Source organism: Schistocerca piceifrons, chromosome 4 (genome assembly GCF_021461385.2).
Source record: "Schistocerca piceifrons isolate TAMUIC-IGC-003096 chromosome 4, iqSchPice1.1, whole genome shotgun sequence".
Taxonomy (NCBI): domain Eukaryota; kingdom Metazoa; phylum Arthropoda; class Insecta; order Orthoptera; family Acrididae; genus Schistocerca; species Schistocerca piceifrons.
This window is the reverse complement of record NC_060141.1, coordinates 811,621,415-811,647,348: the sequence shown is the minus strand read 5'-3', so window position 1 is coordinate 811,647,348 and position 25,934 is coordinate 811,621,415. Positions and strand designations below refer to the sequence as shown.

The window sequence follows — 25,934 nt, the reverse complement described above, 5'->3', positions numbered from 1 at the left end:
TTAGAGCCGATACCAAACACTTTTGCGATAACATTATTGTATGCAAACATCTTTCTACCGGTTTACTTGGCCCTTGAAAATTAACCCCGATTGGACGCACTGTAGTATACAGCACTTGCAATGATGTCTTAGTCGAGAAATTTGTGTGATCTGGGTGTTGGGTCTACGATTGTTATGCGTTTAAACATGATATAAGGTTCAAATGCACTAACACGAACTTCAGCATGGCGGTCCGAATACATAACACGCCACTGTGTTGGTTTGATTTACAAGTATCAAAAGTACGAAACGGTTTCATGGAAGTGGCGAAGACGAGGAAATATGAGGTTTATTCAAATGAAACCTGGTCAGTGCGTCTGCCTTTCTCTTACACGTGATGTGGCACCGTATAACTGCGGGTATGGTGGTGCCATCTATTGGTAGAGAGACTGACGCGTGGTCACCGTTTGATGTTGCATAGTGCCAGCGTGGGTACTCGCCAAAGAGAAGGGGGTCACAAACATTATCGTCCACTACCGAAATGTATCGACAAATGGAGGTTGTGTAAGATGAGTCGTTCAAGTGTCGTGGAACGGCGCAAACGATTCGTTGAGTGGCGCGAGTCACTGGAAGACGACGTTCGTCTTGGACAGGCTCACCGTGTCATCACACCGGAAACGGTTACGGAAGTGAATGCTTTGTTGTTGGACAACTGCAGAATCACCGTGGACGAGCTCTATCGGTCACTGGGTATTAGCGTGGGCACCGCCCACAGCGTAATGCATCAACACTTGAACTTTCCAAAAATCTGTGCGCAATGGGTTCCCCACCAAGAGACCGCCGAACAGCGCAGTACTGGAATGGCGCTGTCTTTGAGTCATCTGTAACGTTATCAATATACGAAATACGGCTTTCTTTCGCGTGTTGTCACAGGTGACGAAACATGGTGTCACCATTTTGAACCGGAAAGCGTCAGAGCAAGCACCTCCAAGGAAATCAAAGGCCGTGAACAACAGTTCTGGTAAGGTCATGATGTCCTTATGTGACCACAAGGGCTTACTGCTTGTCTAGTTCCTGGAACAGCGAATCACCATCAATGCCCAGCATTATCAAGCCACGTTATAGAACCTTAGACGAAACATTTAGTCGAAATGCCGAGGCATGTTTTCCAATGGCGTTTATCCTCCAGTATGATAATGCCCGCCCACACACGGCCAATGCGGTGAAGACGACATTGCAGCAGTTTCGGTGGGAAACGCTGGATCCTCCTCCTTACAGTCCCGACCTTTCACGGTGTGGCTTTCATGTGTCTGGACCTCTAAAAAAAGCTATTCGCGGACATCGATTCGCAACGGACGACGAAATACGTGACTGGGTCCAGGCCTGGATCCGACAGCTTCTTCAAGGATGTAATCGAATGGGATAAATGTGCCAATAGTTTGGCGACTATTTTTGAGTGTGTTTGCTGTGTATAACTACATTTTTGAGTTAATAAAATCGTTACCGTTTCTTTACACAAGTAACCGGGTTTCATTTGAATGCCCTTTATAAAAAAGGTACGAGGACTTATTTAATTGTAACTAGACCCTTTATTCCACAAAAGGTATGTGATAACGATGATGTGGCGAAGGGATGGGGAGGGGGGGAAGAGGTGGGGAAGGGGGGGCGCTTGCTACTCTGCAGTGCGAAATGACAGCCGACTGGTGCGAGTGTGTACATCAAATAATTTTTTCTGCTGTCCACATTCGCACCACACATGTACACATGTAAACTACAATCACAGATGTGTATGTTTTACGGTGTAAGATTACTGTGGTCAGTGTTCCGACATGTCCAACGAAAGAAACTAAGTCTGGTTTTAAGGGAGGTATAGAACTGATTCGGAAAATTTCAATTTAAAGGCTTTGATTGCCATAAGGGGATGAAACGTTTTATGTGGAAAATCATTTCGACTCATAAGAATTGTATAGACACTGATATTTCCAGAGCCAAAGCCGACAACAGCAGCCATTTCCAATACTTTGTTCATTGTCAAATGTCATTGTAATATTTAATTGTAATTACACTGATAAATATGTGACTGGTCTCTTAGGACGACTCTGCCTGAATTCTGGGTGTTTGGCAGAGGTAGCCAGTGGTCAAAATGAATTGACATTTCTGGATTCAGCTGCAAATCATCGCTAAGCCTCATGAACCAGTCATCTGGGGTAAACCGTGTCACCCTCTAGGTGGGTGGATAACCAACTAGTACTCAGTATGTGTTGGGCAGCCTTCATGATCGTATTCATTCTATTATCCCATTTTTATGTTCATATTTGAGAAGATTCAATATCAATCACTAACAAGTGGCGCTGGAGGTATTGATAAATTCCAAATTACTGCCTTTCCAATCCTCGCCAGACGCCTCCACAGCTGGGCATTCCTGTCTGGTGGGCCGAGTCAGGCTGCTGACATGGCGCGGTAGCTGAGATGTACGTACACAGCGGCAACAAGTGCTGCGCGGTTTCTGGCCTGGGGCGCTGCGTGTGGACTTCCCGACGTGAGAGCGTCGGATTTGCTACTGTTCCAGCGATCTCCGAGACCTAACTGTGGTAACTGCTACTGCAGATAGGAACACGGTTTAACTATGTGATATATATACTGCTCCTCAGTAGCGTCCAGTGGACTCTGTCTTGCAGCGGAAAGATGGTATTCGTTGTTGTTACTGTCCTGCCACATGGTAGACCATTCCTTCTCCTTCTTCATTTCGCTGTGGGCTGAGAAAACCAACTTAGGGATTATATAGTGCACCAAAAACCCAACCACATTATCAAATTCCCGACTGAAAAATTTATTGTTCCTGATAGTGGTATTATGCGCATACATACCGATTGAACTCCTCCACACATTGTTTAAGGTCGTAGCACGCAATTCAGCAGAAATTTGAAATTTTCAGCTACCTCCAGAGTAGTGGATTTCCTACCAAATGACCCAACTGTCCCAGTATCCACCAACAGGAGGTAAGGGAAGAAAACTCCAGGAGAGTTTGGAAACCGGGCACTTATGTGGTCGAATCGCACCAAATGTAGCATTCCTAGTATCCACCAATCCGGTACAAGGTAAAACTGGCAGCACATGAATGGTATTGATTTAATTAATTAGTAAATCAATCCCGTAGAGTAAGGGAATACTTCCAAGAAATCCACAGCTGGGTGTTTTCCGGGTATCCACTAGTCTTTTCAGGAGAAAGAAGGGATTAGTGTGGCACACAACACACACTAACAACTCCGTCTCAAATGCTTTTGTTCCATCTGTTACCGGTTTCCCTAGCTATGGAAGTGTCAGGACAAGTAGATATAGCGGCCACCAGCGCCAGGTAGGTGTGGGGGCCATCGAGGGATGGATGAGATGGGGTCGGGGGAGGACATCTTGGTCTGCGTGTGCTTGCATATTTTAGTTCACATAAACAGAAAGTAATACTTGAAACAAACGCTGTGGGAGAGAGGGGGGGGGGGAGGAGGGAGAGAGAGGCAAGAAATGAGTCTGGTATCAATTTTGAAAGGGATGCCACTGTCTGATCCTTTGTTTGCAGAGGATTAGTGCGGTCTCACAGTTGCGACGGTTCCTGACTTGTGGCACGCACTGTGCAGTGAGATTGGTCCCACATTCAGTGACGTGTTCGAGAGCTTTTTCGCCATAAATCTTCAGGACAATCTGCCCCTATGTGTGATGAGTGTTTCATGACAGTATTCAATGTATGACCACAATAAAATAGCGCCATAAATGTTTAAAAATTCCATACTGCCTTGTCATCCAGAAACTGTTTAAAGAACCAGTATTACATACACTACAGTAAATTTCCCGACAGATTCTTTAAAGGAATAAATAACTATGTCACACATACTCCCTTGCCTGCCATAAATTATTTAAAAATATTCGATACGCCCCAATCGATTCCTGTCAAGTGGACAATCAACTAAGTCTATTTCTCCTAATTCCAGATGGGGAGGCGAAGGGATCTGGGGGAGGGAAAGGCAGCTGGTAGTTTTCCCAGAGGAGGAGAGGTTAATTAATTGTTCAATTTAATTTATTAATCCCTTAGTTAGATATCGAAAGTGTTTGTATCCTGAGGGGATTTCCTGGAGGGGTGGAGGACGAGGATGGGGAGGTGTGAGAGATTTCTCAGAAGGATGAATTACCCTCAGGGAGTCATAAATCAGCCCCCATAAAGCAATTAACAGAACAATAGGGAGAGGGTGGGGAAGGGGGAGAGATTACATGAAAAACCACCTAGCAGAACAATAGGCTTATATCATAAATAAGTGAACTGTCACGACTTAATTTGCATATCAATTTGATATCAGTTAATGTGCTCCAGAACGAAGGTTGTCCTACCACTGAAGTTCTATACTGAATTCCCCCAAGAATGTGGAGCCGAGGAGATGCCGGCACACACACTGGAAGATGTAGTATGCATTACTAAAAGTATAATGGAAAAAATAAGAGGAATAATTAAAATCTTCGAATCTTCTCGCCTAGAGGAACTGCAGAAAGAAACGGAGCTAATAGTTGAAACCACAAAATTAGTATTTTACAGGAAGAAAATTTTGTGTGTATTAGAATTCCAGAAAGTATTTCTCTGTATTTGTCAAGTTACATGCTGGAGAAAGAAATAGATGATGAAGATGCAGGTCTATGTTATAAGCTAAAAATTAAATTGGGAATTATTAAAAGTACACCTATAAAAAATAAGGAATGAGTTATTTTCTTGGTGTGAACGTATATGCAAAAGGTACTTCAGATTTAGTACAAAAACATTTAGTAATCGCTAACCTACCAAAAATCCTAAGACATTTCCTATATACAATGATCCATGTGTTTGTATTTCGGATGGGGGAAGCGGGTGGTTGGATGATCTTGAAAAGTAGTTGTAATTACGGAGGTGAAAGTGTAGCGACCCCCTTTTCTTACCTATATGGAATATGTAAAATTGCGAAATCTAGAAATATTACGAAATATTACGAATGAATACCATGAAACGTGCAGAGACCGAAATCAATGAAACTGTGTGTTCTGGAGGGAAGTAGACTGATGCTACATATGAACACCTTAATAGTGGAAAGAGGTGGTCTCAAGGTGAAACGGTCATAGCATCCTGCACATGAGCAGTACAACCTAACATTGATTGGACCATGACTTCAGTTTGCAAGAAGAACGTTACAAGGAGCAGTGATAAGCTGCGATAAGACTGTTACACCTCCTCTGGCTACTGATAGTGGTGTTTATTTCTTCGTGAGATGTCGCTGTTTCTTCGTATGCATTTTCAGCTGCCGACGATCATTTTATAGGACTGTTAGGAATATACTACAATTTCCAAACCGTAATCGGGCTTGAACTTCGTAAAAAGCACGCGTCATACATCTCTGGTAAGCTATGTAATATTTGTATTACAAAGAACCGATGTTTTGTTTTATGACCTTACAGTTTAACTACGGTAGTTTATCGGAGAGAAATTTGGAGGGACAATGTATGTCATGCGCTGGAAATAACATTTCTTACTTGGAATATTAACAGCGGTACATTCCACGCGACTAATAGGTTGGAAACATGAACTATAAGAATAACTGACCATGGAGTTCTGTTAAATTTTCAGCAATTACGTCAAGAGCCCCTGCATGATGTGAAAACAAGAGTGAGCTGTGCAGTTACTGCAAACTGAATTACTGAATCGATCATTTCCCTCCAAACCGAAACATCTTGTCGGTAGAGTCTACGTGATCAGTATACTGTAAACTTTGACGGGAACTGACAACGAATGAGAAGACCTACGACTGTATCATGCAAAACAGTGCAAGAGCATGGAGAGCCAATAAGTCAGAGACTGTATTAAGTGATACTGTATTTGTTCCTTAGCAAGGGTGTAACAAAATTCAATTTGCAGCAATTTCAAAATGTAAGCTTACTATTTAACCAAAACAGGGCATCATCGTATTTTTATTAGCTACGTAGAGATCTATAGTGAGTTTGAACATCAGCCACAACTCGTCTATGATTCTGGAATGTTTTCTCTTGGTGACCAACATCGCTAACCATGTTCGCCAATCACTGTCTCTATGTCGGCGGACTCAGGATGATCTACTTTACTTGTTGTCAGCAGCGCTAAACTGTATCTCTCACGTGATTGTTGCGAAACTAATTTTTCGGAGCAGTTATCTGATGAGCGGTTTAACATTACTTTACAAGAATGCTTGTTCTCACAGTCGATAATGTAAGTGAACATTTCCTGGTTTGTACTAGCTGTATGAAAGTAGCCCCTTTCTGCTAAGGTATAGTTGAGCTGCATCCGTGTAATTCTATTTAGGCTATGCTGAATGACTTTAAGAACGGCGCGTCTAATGCTGACACCTTGTGCAAGCATGCAGTTATCAGGCTAACTGGACCACCGTTAGTTACTTTCGTCTGCGTGTACTAGCAGTTACGTTTTATTTGCATTTCACCTAACCTAATAATTTTGCGCACCCAACAACGAGGAGAGTTTCTGTCCCAACTTTGCCATATACATTCCCTTTACTGTTGAACGGAGATTCTAGTGTTATGTGAAAGTTATTTGAAGCTCTCGCTCCGGCAGATGACAACTAACACTTCAGGAACCTCACGTCCCATATTTGATATTACATCGGTTTCAGTTATTGGGTTTTCAGATTACGAATTTTTATCTGGAGATCTTGGGGAATTTCGAGTCACACTCAACAAAATGTGTTCCACATGCCCTCTCTTCCCTCTTGGCCGCTTCTGGTCTTTGGTGGACACTGGGATAACTGTACGAGTCTCCGTAGCTCGTGGATTCTTCAGGTAAGCCCTGCACCGAACTGGCGAAGATCCTGCTTTAGACAGTCCACTTGGCTCCAGTTCATAGCAACATGCTCGGGCTGTACATAGTCTTTTCCTGTACGTTCGTGGTATACATATATCCAATATGAATATACCCTGAACTGGGGTAATTTGATGTCAAGCAATAGATATCCCAGTTCGCGTTCGTTATTCAGTACAAGATAATGAAGTTAGCAAAGCGGCGATATATACAAGCGACTTGAGACTCAACCATGTCCAAATGATACTGATTTTGGAAAGCCTGGCAAATAGTTGTTCGCAGGGGGCTCGACGACATGAGGCATCCTTGTAGAAGCTGTGTACTTTGCAAAGATAAATATGTGCCGCTTCTGTCTGGGACCCACAGAAAAATTCGGGCTAACACCTATGTTACCTCCTTTCTGACAGATCATACAATATGAAACAAGTCGGCAGACTCTTGATATGTACCGATTCCATAATTACTCTCTTGCCCGTTGCCAGGTCTGTTTGGAGAAAAAACTGCGAACTATTTAGCGCAGGACCTCCTAAGATATCTTGCTACATCGCAAGAACTCCATAAATCGAAGACTCAGTGAATATCGCGCTGCTCTGATTGCCCGACAGGAGCAACAACTGCTACAGACTTTAATATTTCATCTTCACTATGACAAATACCAACTGCAGTTAGCTGAGACAACGGCAGAATGGTGAACGTTATGTTGCTACATCAGCTTCAACGAATCTGGGTACAGAACCATCTATTAGCACGTATCACAACAGCCCTGCTTCCCCAAGATTCTAGTCTGAAGGGGAAGAAAATTTTCACCATTAATGGGTTAAGAGCACCCACTTAGATTCCAATAAAACGGATATAATTAAAATCCTATTCAAATTGCGATTATTACTCAGATGAAGAGGTGGTCCTATACACTGACGGAAATCTCAACACCAAGGAGTTTTGCGACGTAAACGAAAGATGGTAAGCGTGTGTCTTCATATTAAAGATGATGTCGATTCACAATTCGCCCTTGTCACTTAAGATTTGCGCTAGTAGTACCATTATGAGAAGCCAAAATGGGTTGGCTTCAAATACGTGCGGTCGTAATGGTTAGTTATCTTTGAGATTATACGCGGTGAGTTGATGTTAGTCAACGTTGCCCTTACAGGGACAAAGACGCCATTATCAACACCTCACTGGGTTTGAACGAGGTCCTGTAATAGGGCTACGAGGAGCTGGAGGTTCTTTCTGCAATACTGCAGAAGGACTTGCAGGGATATAACCACAGCACATGACTGCTGGGAGCGGTGGTTACGGGAATGTACGGTCGCAAGAAGACCGGGCTCTGGACGATCACGGGGCACTACCGAGAGGGAACACCATCTGTTTGGGAGTATGGCTCCGACACATCGCACTGCATCTTCAGCAGTCATTTGAGCAGCATTTTGAACCACGGTGACACAACAGACCGTTACAAATGGATCACCCCAAGGACAGCTCCGAGCCAGACATTTTGTAGCGTGAATTCCACTGACCCTAAACTACGGCCGTTTGCGAATTCAGTGGTATCAAGCGAGAGCTCGTTGGAGGGCTGAGTGGAGGTCTGTTGTGTTTTCTGATGAATGTTGGTTCTGCCTTAGTGTGTTGGTAAGAAGGAATCCAGCTGAAGGCCTGCAACCATCCTGTCTGCATGCTTGACACATGGACCTATACTTGGAATTATGGTGTGGGGTGATATTTCGTACGACAGCAAGAGCTCTCTCGTGAACAGCCCACGCATCCTGGGTGCAAATTTGTTCGTCAGTCTGGCGATTCGACTTGTTGTGCCGCCATTCGTGAATAACGGACCAGGGTTGTTTTCCAACAGGATAATATTCGCCCACATACCGCTGTTTTACTCTTACGTGCTCTGCAAAGACTCGACATGTTGCCTTGTCCAATTCGAGCAGCGAATCTGTCTCCAATCGAGCACATATGGGACGTCATCGAACAAAAACTCCAGAGTCATCCACCAACAGCATTAACCGCCCCTTATTGACCGACCAAGTGCAATAGGCATGGAACTCCTTCCCACAAACTGACGTCCAGCACCTGTGTAACACAATGGATGCGCGTTTGCATGCTTGCATTCGACAGTCTGGTGGCTACACGGGTTATCAGTGTACAAAAATTTCACATTTAGAATGGTTTATCTCGCGCTTACATTAACCTATGACCTCTTAATGTTAATCAATTAAATATGTTAACTAGACAAATGTATTCCGTAAATTTCATTACTCTACATTAATCACTTTTTGATATTGCGATTTTTCCCATCAGTGTAGTTGTAAACAGTAGATGTAGCTAGATTGGGGTAACCAGTTTTCATTGTTCGACAGAGAAAGTGATAGTGTCATGAAATTTAGTCCATATTTATTAGCGGTGTCCCTCAGTGAAGAACCCACTATTACTTCCGTTGCTACTTCGCTTTATGTCTGTTTTTGTGTTATGGCTGTGTCTGTCTTTCTTTTATAATGCATTCACAATGAACAGAACAAAATCAAGAACTGCACGTGATACTGATATGTTGCTACGTTGTTATATTTTGTAATAAGTTGTCCATACGTCTTCCTTTTATGGAAGGTTATGAATAGATTCCTGAAAGAGAGTCGTTATGTTGCGCCATCAACTTCAGACTACCTGGGGCCGAAGTATCTAACAGCACATACAACATCACCCTTGTTTCCCCACAATTCTAGTCTAAAGCGGAAGATTTCCACCATCAATAGATTAAGAGCAGGGCATGTGGCTTCCAGTAGAGCGGCACACCTGACATAGTCGATATCCTATTTGAAAAATGGTTCAAAAGGCTCTGAGGACTATGGCACTTAACATTTGAGTTCATCAGGCCCCTAGAACTTAGAACTGCTTAAACCTAACTAACCTAAGGACATCACACACATCCATGGCCGATGCAGGATTCGAACCTGCGACGATAGCGGTCACGCGGATCCTGAATGAAGCGCCTAGAACCGTTCGGTCACAGCTGCCGGCGAGATATCCTATCTGAATTGTGGTTACTGTTCAGGTGAAGAGCTGGTCTTTTAGTCTCTGGTGCACTAAGTACAACAGTGAACACATAACCAACTGAAGTCCTAAAAATTGTTTATTTCTCATACTGATTTGCTTTAAGTTCTTTGAAGAATTATGAAAATGTAAGTTTTTGGTTGTTACCTGTTTGGTGCTTTAATTCGATTAGTCAGTGGTAAAAGCTTAACATTGAATGACTATGGTAAGTTTCTTTACACATATGATCAAGTTAAGTGAGGCTACCTGTCTTCGCGAATTCCGAGGGTCTGGGGAGAGAAACAAAAATATTATCATCCTTCTTGGCAACAGCACCTTTGTTCATGTAGTTACGACACTCACTTGTGTAGATTGGAATTTTGTTAAATGATACACTTGATCTATCTCCTAATGATTTTTTTTCTTCTGTCTCGTGCAGATTCGACAAATCTGTCGTTTATTTCTTGCAGGCTCGAGAACTGAAGGACGCTCCGGGTACGCTCTATCCGTTGCAATGTGACGTCACCTGCGAGGAGAATGTTCTATGCGCCTTCAAATGGATCAAAGAGAATTTAGGAGGGGTCGATGTTCTTATCAACAGCGCCGGCGTTTGCAGAGAAAACCTTCCCACAAGTAAGTGAGCCACAGTTCGTCTCCATTCAAGTAAGAATCTTGAGACGTCATGATGCTGCAAAGAATCTGGAAAGAGATTTACGGTTTATATGGACAGGTGGTATATTACGCACAGAACCGGTGCTGAAAAGGATTCTTGTACGCTTACTGTTTCTCTTGTTTCTCTCTGGCCCACGGCTGGATGTCTTGTTCATGTCGTGTGATATGTTTGAGACTCAGAGCAAGGATCGGGATTAACTTAAGGAAAACATGTGCAAGGGTGGGCCAACCCCGTGCGTCATTTATCATTCACCTCAAGAAAAAAAATAAATAAATAAAAATAAAAAATTAATAGCAATTCTCTCATAAGCCAACCAACAGTTACCAAGAATCTCGTTAAATTAATACAGATAATTTAGGTTTTTAAAGTAATATCGCAATGCATAATGAGATTTGCAGTATACGTAAAATCACAAGTGGTAGTTTAAGAACATGTGAACGGTGCAACACGGTGATGGCCCGATTACAAAGGCGCGTGGAGTGGCCGCGCGGTTTGAGGCGTCACGTCACGGAGTGCGCGGCCCCTCCCGCCGGAGGTTCGAGTCCTCCCTCGGGCATGGGTGTGTGTGTTGTTCTTAGCGTAAGTTAGTTTAAGTAGAGTTTAAGTCTAGGGGCCGATGACCTAAGCAGTTTGGTTCCTTAGGAATTCACACGCACCGATTACGAACAATCGATGAAATAAACGGGCGGCGGGGCTGCGTCTGCGCGTCTAACAGCACAACTTTGGACTAACCCCACAGCAGGACTTGAATTTAAGTTCTACAAACATCAAATAAAGGGCGTTAAAATGCGTACATCTCCACTGCAGCCGGCCGGGGTGGCAGAGCGGCTGTAGGCGCTACAGTCAGGAGCCGCGCGACAGCTACGGTAGCAGGTTCGAATTCTGTCTCGGGCATGGATGTGTGTGATGTACATAGTTAGGTTTAAGTAGTTCTAAGTTCTAGGGAAGTGAAGACCTCAGCAGTTAAGTCCTATAATGCTCAGAGCTATTTGAACCATTTCTCCACTGCAACAGTAGGCTCAAGACCTGCTCCGAGGCAAACGTTGGACACAAGTACATATAATGTTGGTTGAGTCGCATAGTGCTCAGAGCCATTTGAACCATGTGAATTACAATGATCTCACAATAACAGAAACACTGACCAAATTACTTTCTCAAAATGACCAAAGTCATGATACCAAAAGAATGGCAATAAACTGCTCAGCTTGAGGTGGAAATGAGAAATCCGCAGAAGCGTGTGTGACCTGCCAACACCTAGGCCTTGTGCGTTGACGGGAAAGCCGCCGAAGCAGATGGAAGACGCGTTCCTGCATCGGACCAGCACAACAGCAATGCGTCAACAGCTGCCTATACAAAGCTGTCGACATGTACCAAACGACAAACAGCAGACACGTTTGACAGAAATTAATATACACAGTAGTATTTAAACGGACAATTAAAATTATTCGCAAGTATACCAACTATTAAAACTTTAGCACAGGAGCGCCCCGCTCATAAACATAGCAAGTTAACCTTCCTAGAAATAACAAGGAAAAATGTACAAAGTCATTTGAAAGAAAGCCATAACGTCTACAACAAAGAAAAATCACACTCAGTAGTATCGAATAATGATAACAGTGATTTCAGGAACCAGATTACCATTGCAAAATACTAGCTTGGCACTTACAGAAACCTCCAGACTGACACGCACAGGTCCAAAAGGTGTTACTGAAAGGCATAAAAGAACTGGATACCTGGCCAGCTAGCACCGCACGAGAATTAACAGTCTTTAAGTAGAGCAGTTACTGAATAGTCTTCGTACATGATTTCACATAAATGCGAAGGAGGACAATAGCTTCAGGACTCCAAGTAGGGACTGGATAATACTGCCCTCCTGCTGGTAGCTGCTAACAAGAGGTTCAGTACACCTCGGCGTATTTAGGCCACCACAATTAACTGATGTATTTCGTAACCACGATACATGCGACGAGAGCCGCTTTTTGCCCTCTCAGCTCACCCGAAGCAACGGTAAACGCTGCAGGTAAAGGAGGGCACCTACAGACTAACGGTCAACGGTTTCAACTCTCTGCATCGGTCATTACGCAGGGTAATCAGGCACACCCGTCCAGATCCGTCTTCCATACACCACTCCTTACTACACAGCCCCAAAGGTAACACTCAACCAAGCAAAGATGATACGACGAGGGCTAGAATCGATGGAACGCGCGCAGAAGTGGCGCCAGTACGATCGCGTGCGAGCGCGCCCTCACAGAAGCAACCACTACTCATTTTTGTTGTACAAACTGCGTGTAGCATAAGAAGCAAAGTTGTCACATATTATTGATACAATTTTCGATAAAGCATCGTTCAGTTCACTAAGTTTGATACGCTTAGTCAATGAAAGAGGAAAAGAGGCAGCAGGTACAACAAAGAAAAGAATCATAAGCTACTCTGGGAAAATGCCGAAAGCAAACCAGCCGTCTACGACGTTCCAAGATGGCAGATGAAGCAGTTCCATGATTAAATAGCAAAGGCAGTGTGTGGTGGTAAGCCATATCACGAGCCCAGCTATAGACCACGTAGCCAAAGAAAACTAATAGCATTAGGCGTTCACAGGCGGGCAGATAAGGCAATGTCATGTTGAAACGGCAAACACACTGCGAGATAAACCAGTTGTTGAGACTAGCGATAGGAGACGTAGCTGTTGTTCACGGCTCATGGAATTTGAACGAAAAATAAGCAGGAGGAATCTCTTAGCACACACACACACACACACACACACACACGAGGGAGGCCTAATTTCGTCCTATATACGTATAAGCAGGAACTACCTCGAGCTGGGACACAGGCTGACAGTTGCAGTAACTGTAGTGCTGCGGTATGAGGGGGACACCAGCGCATTACAGTATTCGAACCTGTGGAATTAGCTTCAGATAATGGCCACCTGCTAGTCTGCTTTGTTCTGATCTGTAGTAATTTCCGTACAACGACAATTACAATCATTCCATTATACAGCTGATGGTTGCCCATAATCGCTGCTGCGAATACATTTCATGTTACTGAAGGCGGTCGTCCGTTGATTAACAGCGGCAGTAGCGGCGCAACATTGGGCTGACCTGTCTGGGGTTTGAATGAGTCTCCAAGACGTGTGCTGTACAGGCCTAGACAGTTATCCTGGTAGGCGACACAGATTAATAATGCGTTACTATAGCCAGAATAAACTGCCATTCAACAATTGGTAAAATCTTTTACACACTTATGAGAAAAAACATAATGATCAATTGCTTAAAAGCCTGTTGGTCCACATTTGGAAAGCAATACAGCGGCGACTCTGCGTGCAATGGATTCTAGAAGCTCGTGATAGGTTTTCAGATGTTTTCCCCGGTCAAATATTATTTTTAAGCATACGTGAGGGACGATGTTAATTCCAAATGGTTAATGTGTGATTGGAAATCTTCACAAGTCAAGAAAAATCCTTTTTACTAATAATTTGTGGAAAAATTTGTTTTATGTTCTCGGCAATTAAGAACTTCCGAGCCGTCATTGAGATTCGAATTTTGGAACGTGGATTACCCGGAAGACCAACGAGTGATCACAAAGTCGCATTACCCCCTATGGTGTGTCCGTATATACTTAGATGTTGACACTGTGTTCATATGGCAACATGACAGAGGACATCTTTGAGGTTGTGTGACTGTTCTTAATTATTTATTCCGGAGTGTCTGGGTACGCCACCGTTCTCACAACACAGTGTGATTCTCTTACATGTAAGATGCGAAATTCTCCTCCAAATTTCTGGCATGATGGCAGTAAACGTTCGCCGAACAAAATTCTTAAGTACATCTGTCTCGCAACGAGTGACAGAAACCTTCCATTTTATGAACCCCTTAAAATGCATTGCTCACAGGATGACAGATCACAACTTCGAAGCGGCCACTCCAAAGGTACAAGCGAGTGGACAGAACAACATCCAGTCCGTTTATAATAAAATATCTCATTGAAGCATTCTCTAACGGCGATAACAGAATGGACTGGTGCCCTATCCTGCTGAAACCACATACGCCCGAGCAGTTCCCGATCTTACAGATGCGGAATAAACCAATCGCGTTGCATGGTGACATAAGCAGTGTGGTTCACAGAAGAGTTGAAGAAATATAGAGCTACCAAGTGGGTTGCAGACATTGCAGCCAACGTCAGGACATGTGTTGGGTTGTGTTCTAGTTCGTCATAAAAATATGGGTTTTCTTTACTCCAGAAACCTTTCTGTCTCTTGCACTGCGATATATTGCACACTTGTCAAAGAAAAACAATCTGTCACTTGAAGGAAGAGTTGCTAAGACATCAAGAATTCACCCACACATGCCTAATGATTTTTCGGATGTTGTTACCATGCAGTTCGTTTGCAAACGAAGGTTTAAATGCCTTTAGCTTGTAATCATTCCTGATATGATTTTGTAATGTAGAGTTTAGAACTCCCAATTCCGCCGACCGTTTACGAATGGACTTCTTTTGGCGAACGTTCGACAGACACTGCATCCTCCACAAACGTTTGCATAAGCGTTTATGATCTTCCTGGGCTCATCAAATGTTTTACACATTCAGCTTCGGTTAATCCCGGGCGGCCTCAGGCGGCTGGACCCGGCGGAGGTTCGAGTCCTCCCTCGGGCATGGGTGTGTGTGTTTGTACTTGGGATAATTTAGGTTACGCAGCGTGTAGGGCACGCAGCTTTACTGTATGGTTAAATGATGATGGCGTCCTCTTGGGTAAAATATTCAGGAGGTAGAATAGTCACCCATTCGGATCTCCGGGCGGGGACTACTCAAGAGGACGTCGTTATCAGGAGAAAGAAAACTGGCGTTCTACGGATCGGAGCGTGGAATGTCAGATCCCTTAATCGGGCAGGTAGGTTAGAAAATTTAAAAAGGGAAATGGATAGGTTAAAGTTAGATATAGTGGAAATTAGTGAAGTTCGGTGGCAGGAGGAACAAGACTTCTGGTCAGGTGACTACACGGTTATAAACACAAAATCAAATAGGGGTAATGCAGGAGTAGGTTTAATACTGAATAAAAAAATAGGATTGCGGGTAAGCTACTACAAACAGCATAGTGAACGCATTATTGTGGCCAAGATAGACACGAAGCCCACGCCTACTACAGTAGTACAAGTTTATATGCCAACTAGCTCTGCAGATGAAGAAGAAATTGATGAAATGTATGATGAGATAAAAGAAATTATTCAGGTAGTGAAGGCAGACGAAAAATTTAATAGTCATGGGTGATTGGAATTCGAGAGTAGGAAAAGGGAGAGAAGGAAACACAGTAGGTGAGTATGGATTGGGGGTAAGAAATGAAAGAGGAAGCCGTCTGGTAGAATGTTGCACAGAGCATAACTTAATCATACTAACACTTGGTTCAAGAATCATGAAAGAAAGTTGTGCACATGGAAGAATCCTGGAGATACTAGAAGGTATCATATAGATTATATAACGGTAAGACAGAGATTTAGGAAGCAGGTTTAAAATTGTAAGACATTACCAGGGGCAGATGTGGACTCTGACCACAATCTGTTGGTTATGAAGTGTAGATTAAAACTGAAGAAACTGCAAAAAGGTGGGAATTTAAGGAGATGGGACCTGGATAAACTGACTAAACCACAGGTTGTACAGAGTTTCAGGGAGAGCATAAGGGAACGATTGTCACGAATGGGGGAAAGAAATACAGTAGACGAAGAATGGGTAGCTCTGAGGGATGAAATAGTGAAGGCAGAAGAGGATCAAGTAGGTAAAAAGACGAGGGCTAGTAGAAATCCTTGGGTAACAGAAGACATATTGAATTTAATTGATGAAGAGAAAATATAAAAATGCAGTAAATGAACCACGCAAAAAGGAATACAAACGTCTCAAAAATGAGATCGACACGAAGTGCAAAATGGCTAAGCACGGATGGCTAGAGGACAAATGTAAGGCTGTAGAGGCTTATCTCACTGGGGGTAAGATATATACTGCCTACAGGAAAATTAAAGAGACCTTTGGAGAAAAGAGAACTACTTGTATGAATATCAAGAGCTCAGATGGAAACCCAGTTCTAAGCAAAGAAGGGAAAGCAGAGATGTGGAAGGAGTATATAGAGGGTCTATACAAGGGCGATGTACTTGAGGACAATATTATGGAAATGGAAGAAGATGTAGATGAAGATGAAATGGGAGATACGATACTGCGTGAAGAATTTGACAGAGCACTGAAACACCTGTGTAGAAATAAGGCCCCGGGATTAGACAACATTCCATTAGAACTACTGACGGCTTTGCGAGAGCCAGTCCTGACAAAACTTTACCATCTGGTGAGCAAGACGTATGAGACAGGCGAAATACCCTCAGACCTCAAGAAGAATATAATAACTCCAATCCCAAAGAAAGCAGGTGTTGACAGATGAGAAAATTACCGAACTATCAGTTTAATAAGTCACAGCTGCAAAATACTAACGCGAATTCTTTACAGACGAATGGAAAAACTGGTAGAAGCCGACCTCGGGGAAGATGAGTTCGGATTCCGTAGAAATGTTGGAACACGTGAGGGAATACTGACGCTACGACTTATCTTAGAAAATAAATTAACGACAGGCAAACCTACGTTTCTAGCATTTGCAGACTTAGAGAGGGCTTTTAACAATGTTGACTGGAGTATTCCCTTTCAAATTCTGAAGGTGGCAGGGGTAAAATACAGGGAGCGAAAGGCTATTTACAATTTGTACAGAAACCGGATGGCAGTTATAAGAGTCGAGGGGCATGAAAGCGAAGAAGCTGTTGGGAAAGGAGTGGCACAGGGGTGTAGCCTCTCCCCGATGTTATTCAATCTGTATATTGAGCAAGCAGTAAAGGAAACAAAAGAAAAATTCGGAGTAGGTATTAAAATCCATGAAGAAGAAATAAAAACTTTGAGGTCCGCTGATGACATTGTATTTCTGTCAGAGACCGCAAAAGACTCGGAATAGCAGCTGAACGAAACGGACAGTGTCTTGAAAGGAGGATATAAAATGAACATCAACAAAAGCAAAACGAGGATAATGGAATGTAGTCGAATTAAGTCGGATGATGCTGAGGGAATTAGATTAGGAAATGAGACACTTAAAGTATTAAAGGATTTTTGCTATTTGGGGAGCAAAATAACTGATGATGGTCGAAGTAGGGAGGATATAAATTGTAGATTGGCAATGGCAAGGAAAGCGTTTCTGAAGGAGAGAAATTTGTTAACATCGAGTATAAATTTAAGTGTCAGGAAGTCGTTTCTGAAAGTATTTGTATGGAGTGTAGCCTTGCATGGAAGTGAAACATGGACGATAAATAGTTTGGACAAGAAGAGAATAGCTACTTTCGAAATGTGTTGCTACAGAAGAATGCTGTAGATTAGATGGATAGATCACATTACTAATGAGGAGGTATTGAATAGAATTGGGGAGGAGTTCGTGGCACAACTTGATTATAAGAAGGGTCTGGTTGGTAGGACATGTACTGAGGCATCAAGGGATCACAAATTTAACGTTGGAGGTCAGCGTGGAGGGTAAAAATCGTAGAGGGAGACCAAGAGATGAATACACCAAGTAGATTCAGAAGGATTTAGGTTGGAGTAAGTACTGGGAGATGAAGAAGTTTGCACAAGGTAGAGTAGCGTGGAGAGCTGCATCAAACCAGTCTCAGGACTAAAGACAACAACAACAACAACAACAACATGTAGTGTACAAGCTTAGGGACTGATGACATTAGCAGTTAAGTCCCATAAGATTTCATACACATCTGAACACTTTTTTTGAAGAATAATTAAAATGTCATGTAAGATTTTAGTTATTTTGGTCAATTGCTTGTGTACAGGGTGGATGGTGCTTATTCATACTGCCGGCCTTTAATGTTATCTTGTTAAGACGCACCTTCGTCAGGAGTGGGTCAGTATAAATCTTGGTCCCATCTTCGTTGGTAACCCCCCCCCCCCCCACAACCGTAGAATGATTCTCTTCCATTGTTCCCTGCTCCACCTCTACACCCTCTTCCCCCCCCCCCCCCCCTCCCCTACAATGACACATGCCTGCAACGCTACCAATGGGAGTTCAACCTTGCGACAGGAAAGGATGAAAGTCAGTTGGCTCAACAGTGGACACTATGAGGAATGCTGGGCATGATGAAGAATAAACTGGAATTCAATTAGCTGAGATTGATATAAGTAATCTTACATATGTAGATGACACCATACTGGTTGCAGAAGGTGAAAGAGAGTTAAACATTCTGCTGGTCCGAGGGAGAACGTCAAGGAAACGAAAATTGTGCAACTGCATGTATCACTGCATGGCATACAGGAGGAGAAAAAACGGAGGTATTTTCTGTGTTGGTGAATGCAGCCACCAAAACAAGAAACCGTTGTTGCTTTGAGGATGGGGGAGGTACAACTTCGACAGTGTTTTAAGGAGTAGAGACGTAAGTTTAAAACAAAAAACCTTATAGTAAATTGTGATATACGGATGTAAGACCTGAGTCGCAAGAAGGCTGGACGGCGTGGAATATATACCTCTGAATTGTGGTATTGGAAGGAAATTCTTAAGAGTTTCATGGACTGCAAAGAGTACGAATACAGAAGATAAAACCAGACTGTTGCTTCGACGGTATAATTCTCAAACAAACAAACAAACAAGCAAAAAAAAACAGTCCTACTTTGGGGTCATTGCTAGAAGACACCATTCGATGGAAAAGGCGGTAATACTGGGCAAGATCGGAGGCAGAAGAAATGGGCGGCCAAGGATGAGATGGATCGACGGGGTCATCGCAGTAATGGATTCGAAACTGGAACGCCTGCAGGAGAAAATGCAGCACAGAAGACATTAGCGTGCCTTAGTTCATGGGGTCATGGTTAGTGGGAATCGACTAAACAAATAGAGAGAGTGAGTGAGTGAGTGAGTGAGTGAGAGAGTGAGAGAGAGAGAGAGAGAGAGAGAGAGACTACATACCAGGTTAACATCGTTTTACTCGTTGGATTGATCCGAGAGGGCGAGCTAACGCTTGTCCATCTACCCTCTTACCTTTATCCATTTTTAACCAGTGTTACACGATGGAATGATTCCCTGCCGCATCATTAGTGTAAGTTTGGCACAACCACTTTGATTTTGTAACACAAAGTTACGCATATCTTTGGTATTATAGATATTTCTAACCTACAGAACTCGTTTCAATGATTTTTAAGTTGAGTCGTTTTTCAATTAGGCAACAGATTCCATCTGCACAGTACGATTGATTTATTTTACGAACTTCTCACTACAGGCGACTTGTTTTGTTTTACCTGTGTTCTTTGTAGTTTAAATTCATAAATTTAATGCATGTTGGTTTTGAGGCACCTTTCTGATAAAACATCAGTTACAAATGATTTATGATGATTCCTTCAAAACATTTAAGCAATACTGAAATTGAAAAGTAAAATATGAGATTCATGAAATATAATGAAATAAATTTTTTTGTTAGTAAAGGAATTACAGTGTTACGTACTGTTTCAAGGTGTCAAAAGTGGGACACTTTAAACTAAAATCATGGACACAAATCCTCAGCGAGGCGAAAGTCTATTTATGCAGAGAATTGTTTAAAAAACTGAGAGCTTTCAAAGAACATGGTTTGCGTTCCAAAAGCATTACGCAGAATGGAAGAAAATTTGTACTATCAGAATGTGTGAATCTATTGGATTGCGACTGATAAAGAGAAGTTTGCAAGTATTGGAAGCCAACAAAGATATCGTTGCATCCCATCTACTGGCCGGTGATGAAACGTGAATGTACAGAGTTGCCAGAAACAGTCTGAATAGCACTTAATGTTGTTGCAGGGTAAGTTGCGCTGAGAAATAATTCAGTACTTTGCGCCGTGTCCGAATAAAAGGCAATGGAAGTCAGGCCGTTGCAACTTGAGCGCGCAAATTCAAGACGACCGCCAGAGACAGTGTCGCCAAACATGTTCGTTTGTTTCCCGAATACCGAGCAAGAGATCGCCAGAATAAATAATCATGGGACGGTAGTAAGGATCGAAACAGAGCCGAAGGCTGAACAGTCTCGAAAGTTGGCATCCATGTTATAACAACTGATACTAATTGAATCTGGCGGGCCGCTTGAATTTGCGCACTCAAGGACATTCAGTGCTTACTATTTCGGAAACGGAGCAACGTATCGAGTTCTTTTCTTAACAACTATTTCTCAACTCAGCCTACTCTCCAACACCCTCAAAAGCTTTTCAGATTGTTTCCGACCACACTGTATATAATCCAGAATAATAAAGGTCCAGGTACAAGCGACGTATCTTCTGCCGAATGCTAAACAAATGTAAGAGGCAACCAGCAGCAAAAAAATTCATTATTTCTATTTTTGGAATAATAAGGACGCGGTTCTTGATTTTCTGTAATGCCGCTGTTCATAAATAGCGAGAGACTCGTTCACCTTTCGCATGCATAAAGGCGTCATTACCCGGAAGACATTACACAAGAATAAGAAAGCGAACCAAATTCACAATAGTAATGCCAAACCGCACGAATCTTTGGCAGCTAATCTGGCACCTTCTTACACTGGACCAACATCCCTTACCCATTGCACAGTTCAGAAGTGACACCCTCCGACTTTTACAGGTTGGACCCTGTGGAGGACAGTCTTCACAGTCTCAAATTGATAGTACTTGTGACATAAAGTGGCTGTGAAGACGTAGATACAACAGTATGCACTCGACTTCTTGTGACGAGGATTACAGAATCGGCTTAAACGACGATGCCCTGTCACTACACATAAAATTGTTCTGAGTAGCTTCATTGTATACAGGGTCAGTAACTTTAATAGCGTAAGCAATTCGAATGATGCTTTTTTTTTCGAATGATGTGACGGTACACACGATTTCACTGCAGGCCTCGTCCTTCGCTTTATTGCTGACTGATGATGGCGGCATGCTGTGTTCCCAGCTGGACAGACAGCCGAGTGGCAGCACACACTGGACGTCAACGTCCTGGGGCTGTCCGTCTGCACGAGGGAGGCCGTCCACAGCATGCTGGACAGGGGAGTCGACGACGGCTTCGTCATCCACATATGCAGGTAGACCTCAAAGCGTCTATAGTGATACTTTTTCGTCTTGTGAGTCTGTATAGAGGTATTCTTAAAAATACAGCCATTCGGCATGTGACTGTCAGGGAAGATGCTTTATTGGGCTTCTTAGCTTCCAATAAACGTCGACATCAGCTACCGTGTGAGAAACATTGTCTCGGGTACCTCAAAAACGCCCTATGCTCGAATTCTGCACTGACGCCTGCGATAGCTCTGACATGAAGATCATTTCATGAGATACCTTAGGGAGGAGGTAATAAGTTTCTTGACAGTTCTTGGATTACAGTACTCCTCTTCATCATGTAGCAAATGTATGTACCAATGTACAATGAGATTGGTTCAGAATTCTCCAGTGCCGTGCTGTTTATTGCGAGTCTCAAGGAATAATCCTCATTGATTAGCTGGGAAAACGTAGAACCGAACCTGAACCTTATTATGCTTCATTGCTGGATCATTTTACACTGTGTTGGCTGAAGGAAAACCTAGGCTGGCACACAAAAAAGTGCTCTTTCACCAGTATAATTCTCCATCCCACACATCAGTGATAATGGTGTAACTGGGCTTTGAACTGCTTCCTCATTCGCTTTGCACACGAAGCTCAGCTCCAAGTTACTTTTTTCGGTACCCTAACCAGAAATTTTAGTTTGCTGGGGAGGAATTTTCAACAAATGAAAACGTTACAGCCGCAGTCAACGAGTATTTCGAAGAGTATGACAGAACCTATTTCTATTGATGGGATGAAAATGCTGGAAGATCGCTGGACCACGTGTGTTTCCCTCATGGGAGACAACGTCCAGAAGTAAGGTGAGTTGTTTATCGAGCAACTTTTTCCCTTGATTTTTCACTACACTTAGTAAACCAACTTCGTATTACCACACAGCTTAAAATAAATTGTTGCATTACGCCTCATTTGACGCTAGCTGTTAGGTTGCATATTTTTGTAAACTTGTACTCTGTTTTTTTTTTTTTTTTTTCTTTGAGACCTATCATAACTATTTCGGTTTTTACGCTCACCAAATTCCCAGAGCAGAAAATTGTAGATCTTTAAATATACTTTTTTCAGGATATGTAGATTATCTACCCAGCTATATAACTAGAAATGATTTTTCGTGGTATAAAAATTGAATATTGCTTTGAAAAACCACAAGCAATGTCATCTCGTAAGTACACTCTTGCAAATTTTCGTGCAGCGTTATAAGCGTGCGTGATACTTTTCCTGTTAGGTTTAGCTTTACACCTCATTTACCTTTCATTATTAGAAGACTAGCTACTTTCTTTACAATTCGGACAGTAGAATTACAGGTGATGATATCACTGTGTACTGTCGTTGAAAAATAATAAAATGATTTCCGTTTTCCGAATACTCTTTTCTCGAAGTATTGGTTCATATTTATAGCTGCCAAAACAACAAACACTACCTCACTTGTTACAAACGGTGTAGTGTTTACCCAGTTTAAGATAACTCTTGAAGATTTGCAGTTGGTTTTTTATTTTTAGAGTTTATGGTCTTCGTTTTCACTTAACTGTTGACACCACTGTGAATCATTACTGTTAATCTGGTGCTGTTACTGTTGGTGGTAGTGTTGATGTGACGATGGTGATGGTGGTGGTGGTGGTGATGGTAGTGGTGGTGGTGGCTCGGGCGGCGGCATATATATATATATATATATATATATATATATATATGTGTGTGTGTGTGTGTGTGTGTGTGTGTGTGTGTGTGTGTGTGTGTGTGTGTGTGTGTGTGTGACGGTCGGTAATGTCCTGTCTATGACAGCCGACCTCGTCTGAACTTTAGTTTTATCTGCACTCGATGAAAAATTTAACAACTGCGCAAGTTGCAAAATATCCATTACGATTATGTTTTGTTGTTGTTGGGCGTTTTCGTTGCCGAATTTCCAATCAACGTCTCACGTTTCGAGAATGGCTAGAAGTTCTTATATTTTTGCGTGTTTATTAACGAACATGAAAGCTGACTCTTATCTCCACAGTCTGCACTGGTGTCCAAAATTAAACCACTATTCCCCCGTTGTCTGTATAATTCACGATATAATCATAGCAAATGTCAACAGACGTCCATACAATCGTGATCTGCATGAACGATGACATTCGGGTAACGCCAACGATGACGTCAGAGCACCCATCAAACGAGGCAGTATTTGTCGAGTAGTCCGACAACCGCGGTCGTGGTGTACACAGTCACAGACGGTGCCGTGTGGCACAGAGGAGTCGCCTATCAGACTCTCTGCAGTGAAGAGAATGGAAGCGGGACTGTCACATTAACCAGTTGTCGGAATGTGTGTGAAAATGCGTTAAGCTGAAAAAAAACGAAGAAAAAATGGTGCAGTTGTTTACGTTCTGTATTTTTTACATTGTTTCTACTTTACTGTCTTCTGTTTATATTGTTCTGCTGCAAAATTAACGCAACCTTGCATGATTTCTGTTTGTTGCCTGGATTTTTGACACCAGAGTAGATAAGACGTTTGATTGTCAGAAAAAAATATTTGCATTATACACGGTTTTCTCGAATGAAGGAGTCGTTACAACGGATCTACTTTCGCTTCCCCTTAAAAGACAGCGTCTGTGAAAGTAATGTAGCATTCTGCTACCATGTAGAATTCTCATGCATCTAAGGAAACAGGAAAATTAGAATTGCGCGAGACGGTATGGTACATAAAAAAGGTGGAGGTGTGGATTTTTGACCCCCGTCCAGCGATCCCCATGAAAATTTCCTGTGGTTTCCTTGTTCATTTTAAGGCGTAAGCCAGAATAATTCTTTCAAGGCCACCATTGATTTCTTAACGTGATCATTTTAAACAGGACTAGTGTTTGTCCCTAGTAACCCCGATGTCGACGGGACATTAAAACTTCTTCGCGTAGACCTGACGAAGTGCAGTGTGCTTTTTTTTGTGTTCACTTGAACTATAGAAACGAAGGCATACAATTATTGTAACCTACAGATCTTCATAACCTACTCTCTGTAGAGCTGCAGGCATTTTGCTATATCTGTGTACTAACTCATCATGTGCCTAAACCACTGCCCAGTAGTGCTAAATACTGTCACTTGCTCACTGTTACGACCAACAACATGCTGCAGAGTTGATACTAACATTAGTAATACTCATCAACGAAAAATTCCGCGGAGGAACTAAATGTACAGCACATCTGGTGTATCAGTTCCTGCACCTGTCGAATCTATCAAACACACTCCTCACACCTAATCCTCTGTTTCGCTCCCATGGTTGGTAGGGAGGAATCTGCAACTTCTTCAGTATCACACTGAAGTTTATGTATTTTAAGAAAAGAACACAATGAGAAATACAGACGTATTCATAAGAGTGCTGTCACTTCAGTGCCAATACTACCCCTTCTAATTGCGTGTGATTATGTGTATGGCAGTAAATGATGTGATGGCAGTGGCATGATCACGCTTAATAAGTGAATTAAATTAACCTTACCACTGACAGTCTCCAACTGGGAGTACCGTCTGGGTTAGTCCCCAAGTTGTGACAAATCTCCACTCTGACTTGATCAAGATCGGTGTTTGGAGTCTAATTCTAGCAAGAGTAGATCATCCGGGTACTGACAATACTTTTATTATAAAAACAACTCTCGAAGAAACAATGCGAAATGATCATTCATTGGCATAGGACGTTAGCTGCTACTCATTGATATTAATTTGAGATTTTATTCGACAGAAACATTTAAGTGGTTGACACTGTTTAACATCTAAGTTAAGAAAGCCCCTACACTTCCTGGCACTGGCAGTAAAAGGCACTGAGATCAAAGAAATGGAACGCTCGTATTCTGAAAGAGTGCCTATCTGCCGAGCCGTGGTGCGTGTATCGCCGAATTGAATTCTGTGAAGAACAGTTCTGGAGCGATTATCTGTAAACTGCTGCCAGTAGTCGTAGAGACAAAGTGCTTTGCGTAGCTGAAAATTCTGACTACACAGAGGACGTCAAACGGCGTCTGCAACCTCCTGGGGTCGAGGCCACTTCCGTGAAATGACGAATTAAGAATTCTACTTCCTTATAAGCCAGGAGCAGAGACATTTCATAAATGTAACGTCGTAAAGTACCACTCTGTAATGACTTCGTCTCCCCGAAGAAGCACAGGTACATACCTCTGTTCATAGAGAGACGAATGATGCAGTTCCTAGTGGCAACATCAGCACAATCGAATCTAATGCTGAGACAGTTCTCTGACACCTCGCCAGCCATGTCTCAAAACGGTATCCACCTAAGTTTTTCACTCACCGACACTCACCAGAGAGCTCTCAAAATCGCTTTGTAGTCAAATATATCCTACCGACACCACCAAGAGAC

General features: G+C 42.6%; 1 protein-coding gene across 1 annotated transcript in view; it reads left to right on the top strand.

Moving 5' to 3' along the window:
* LOC124796218 (dehydrogenase/reductase SDR family member 11-like) overlaps positions 1-25,934 on the top strand; it is a 62,108-nt gene that overhangs the window by 12,319 nt on the left and 23,855 nt on the right. Inside the window, exons 3-4 of the mRNA XM_047260308.1 lie at positions 10,324-10,486; positions 21,468-21,597. Of these exons, the coding sequence (XP_047116264.1) occupies positions 10,324-10,486; positions 21,468-21,597 (293 nt within the window). The remainder of the gene's footprint in view (positions 1-10,323; positions 10,487-21,467; positions 21,598-25,934) is intronic.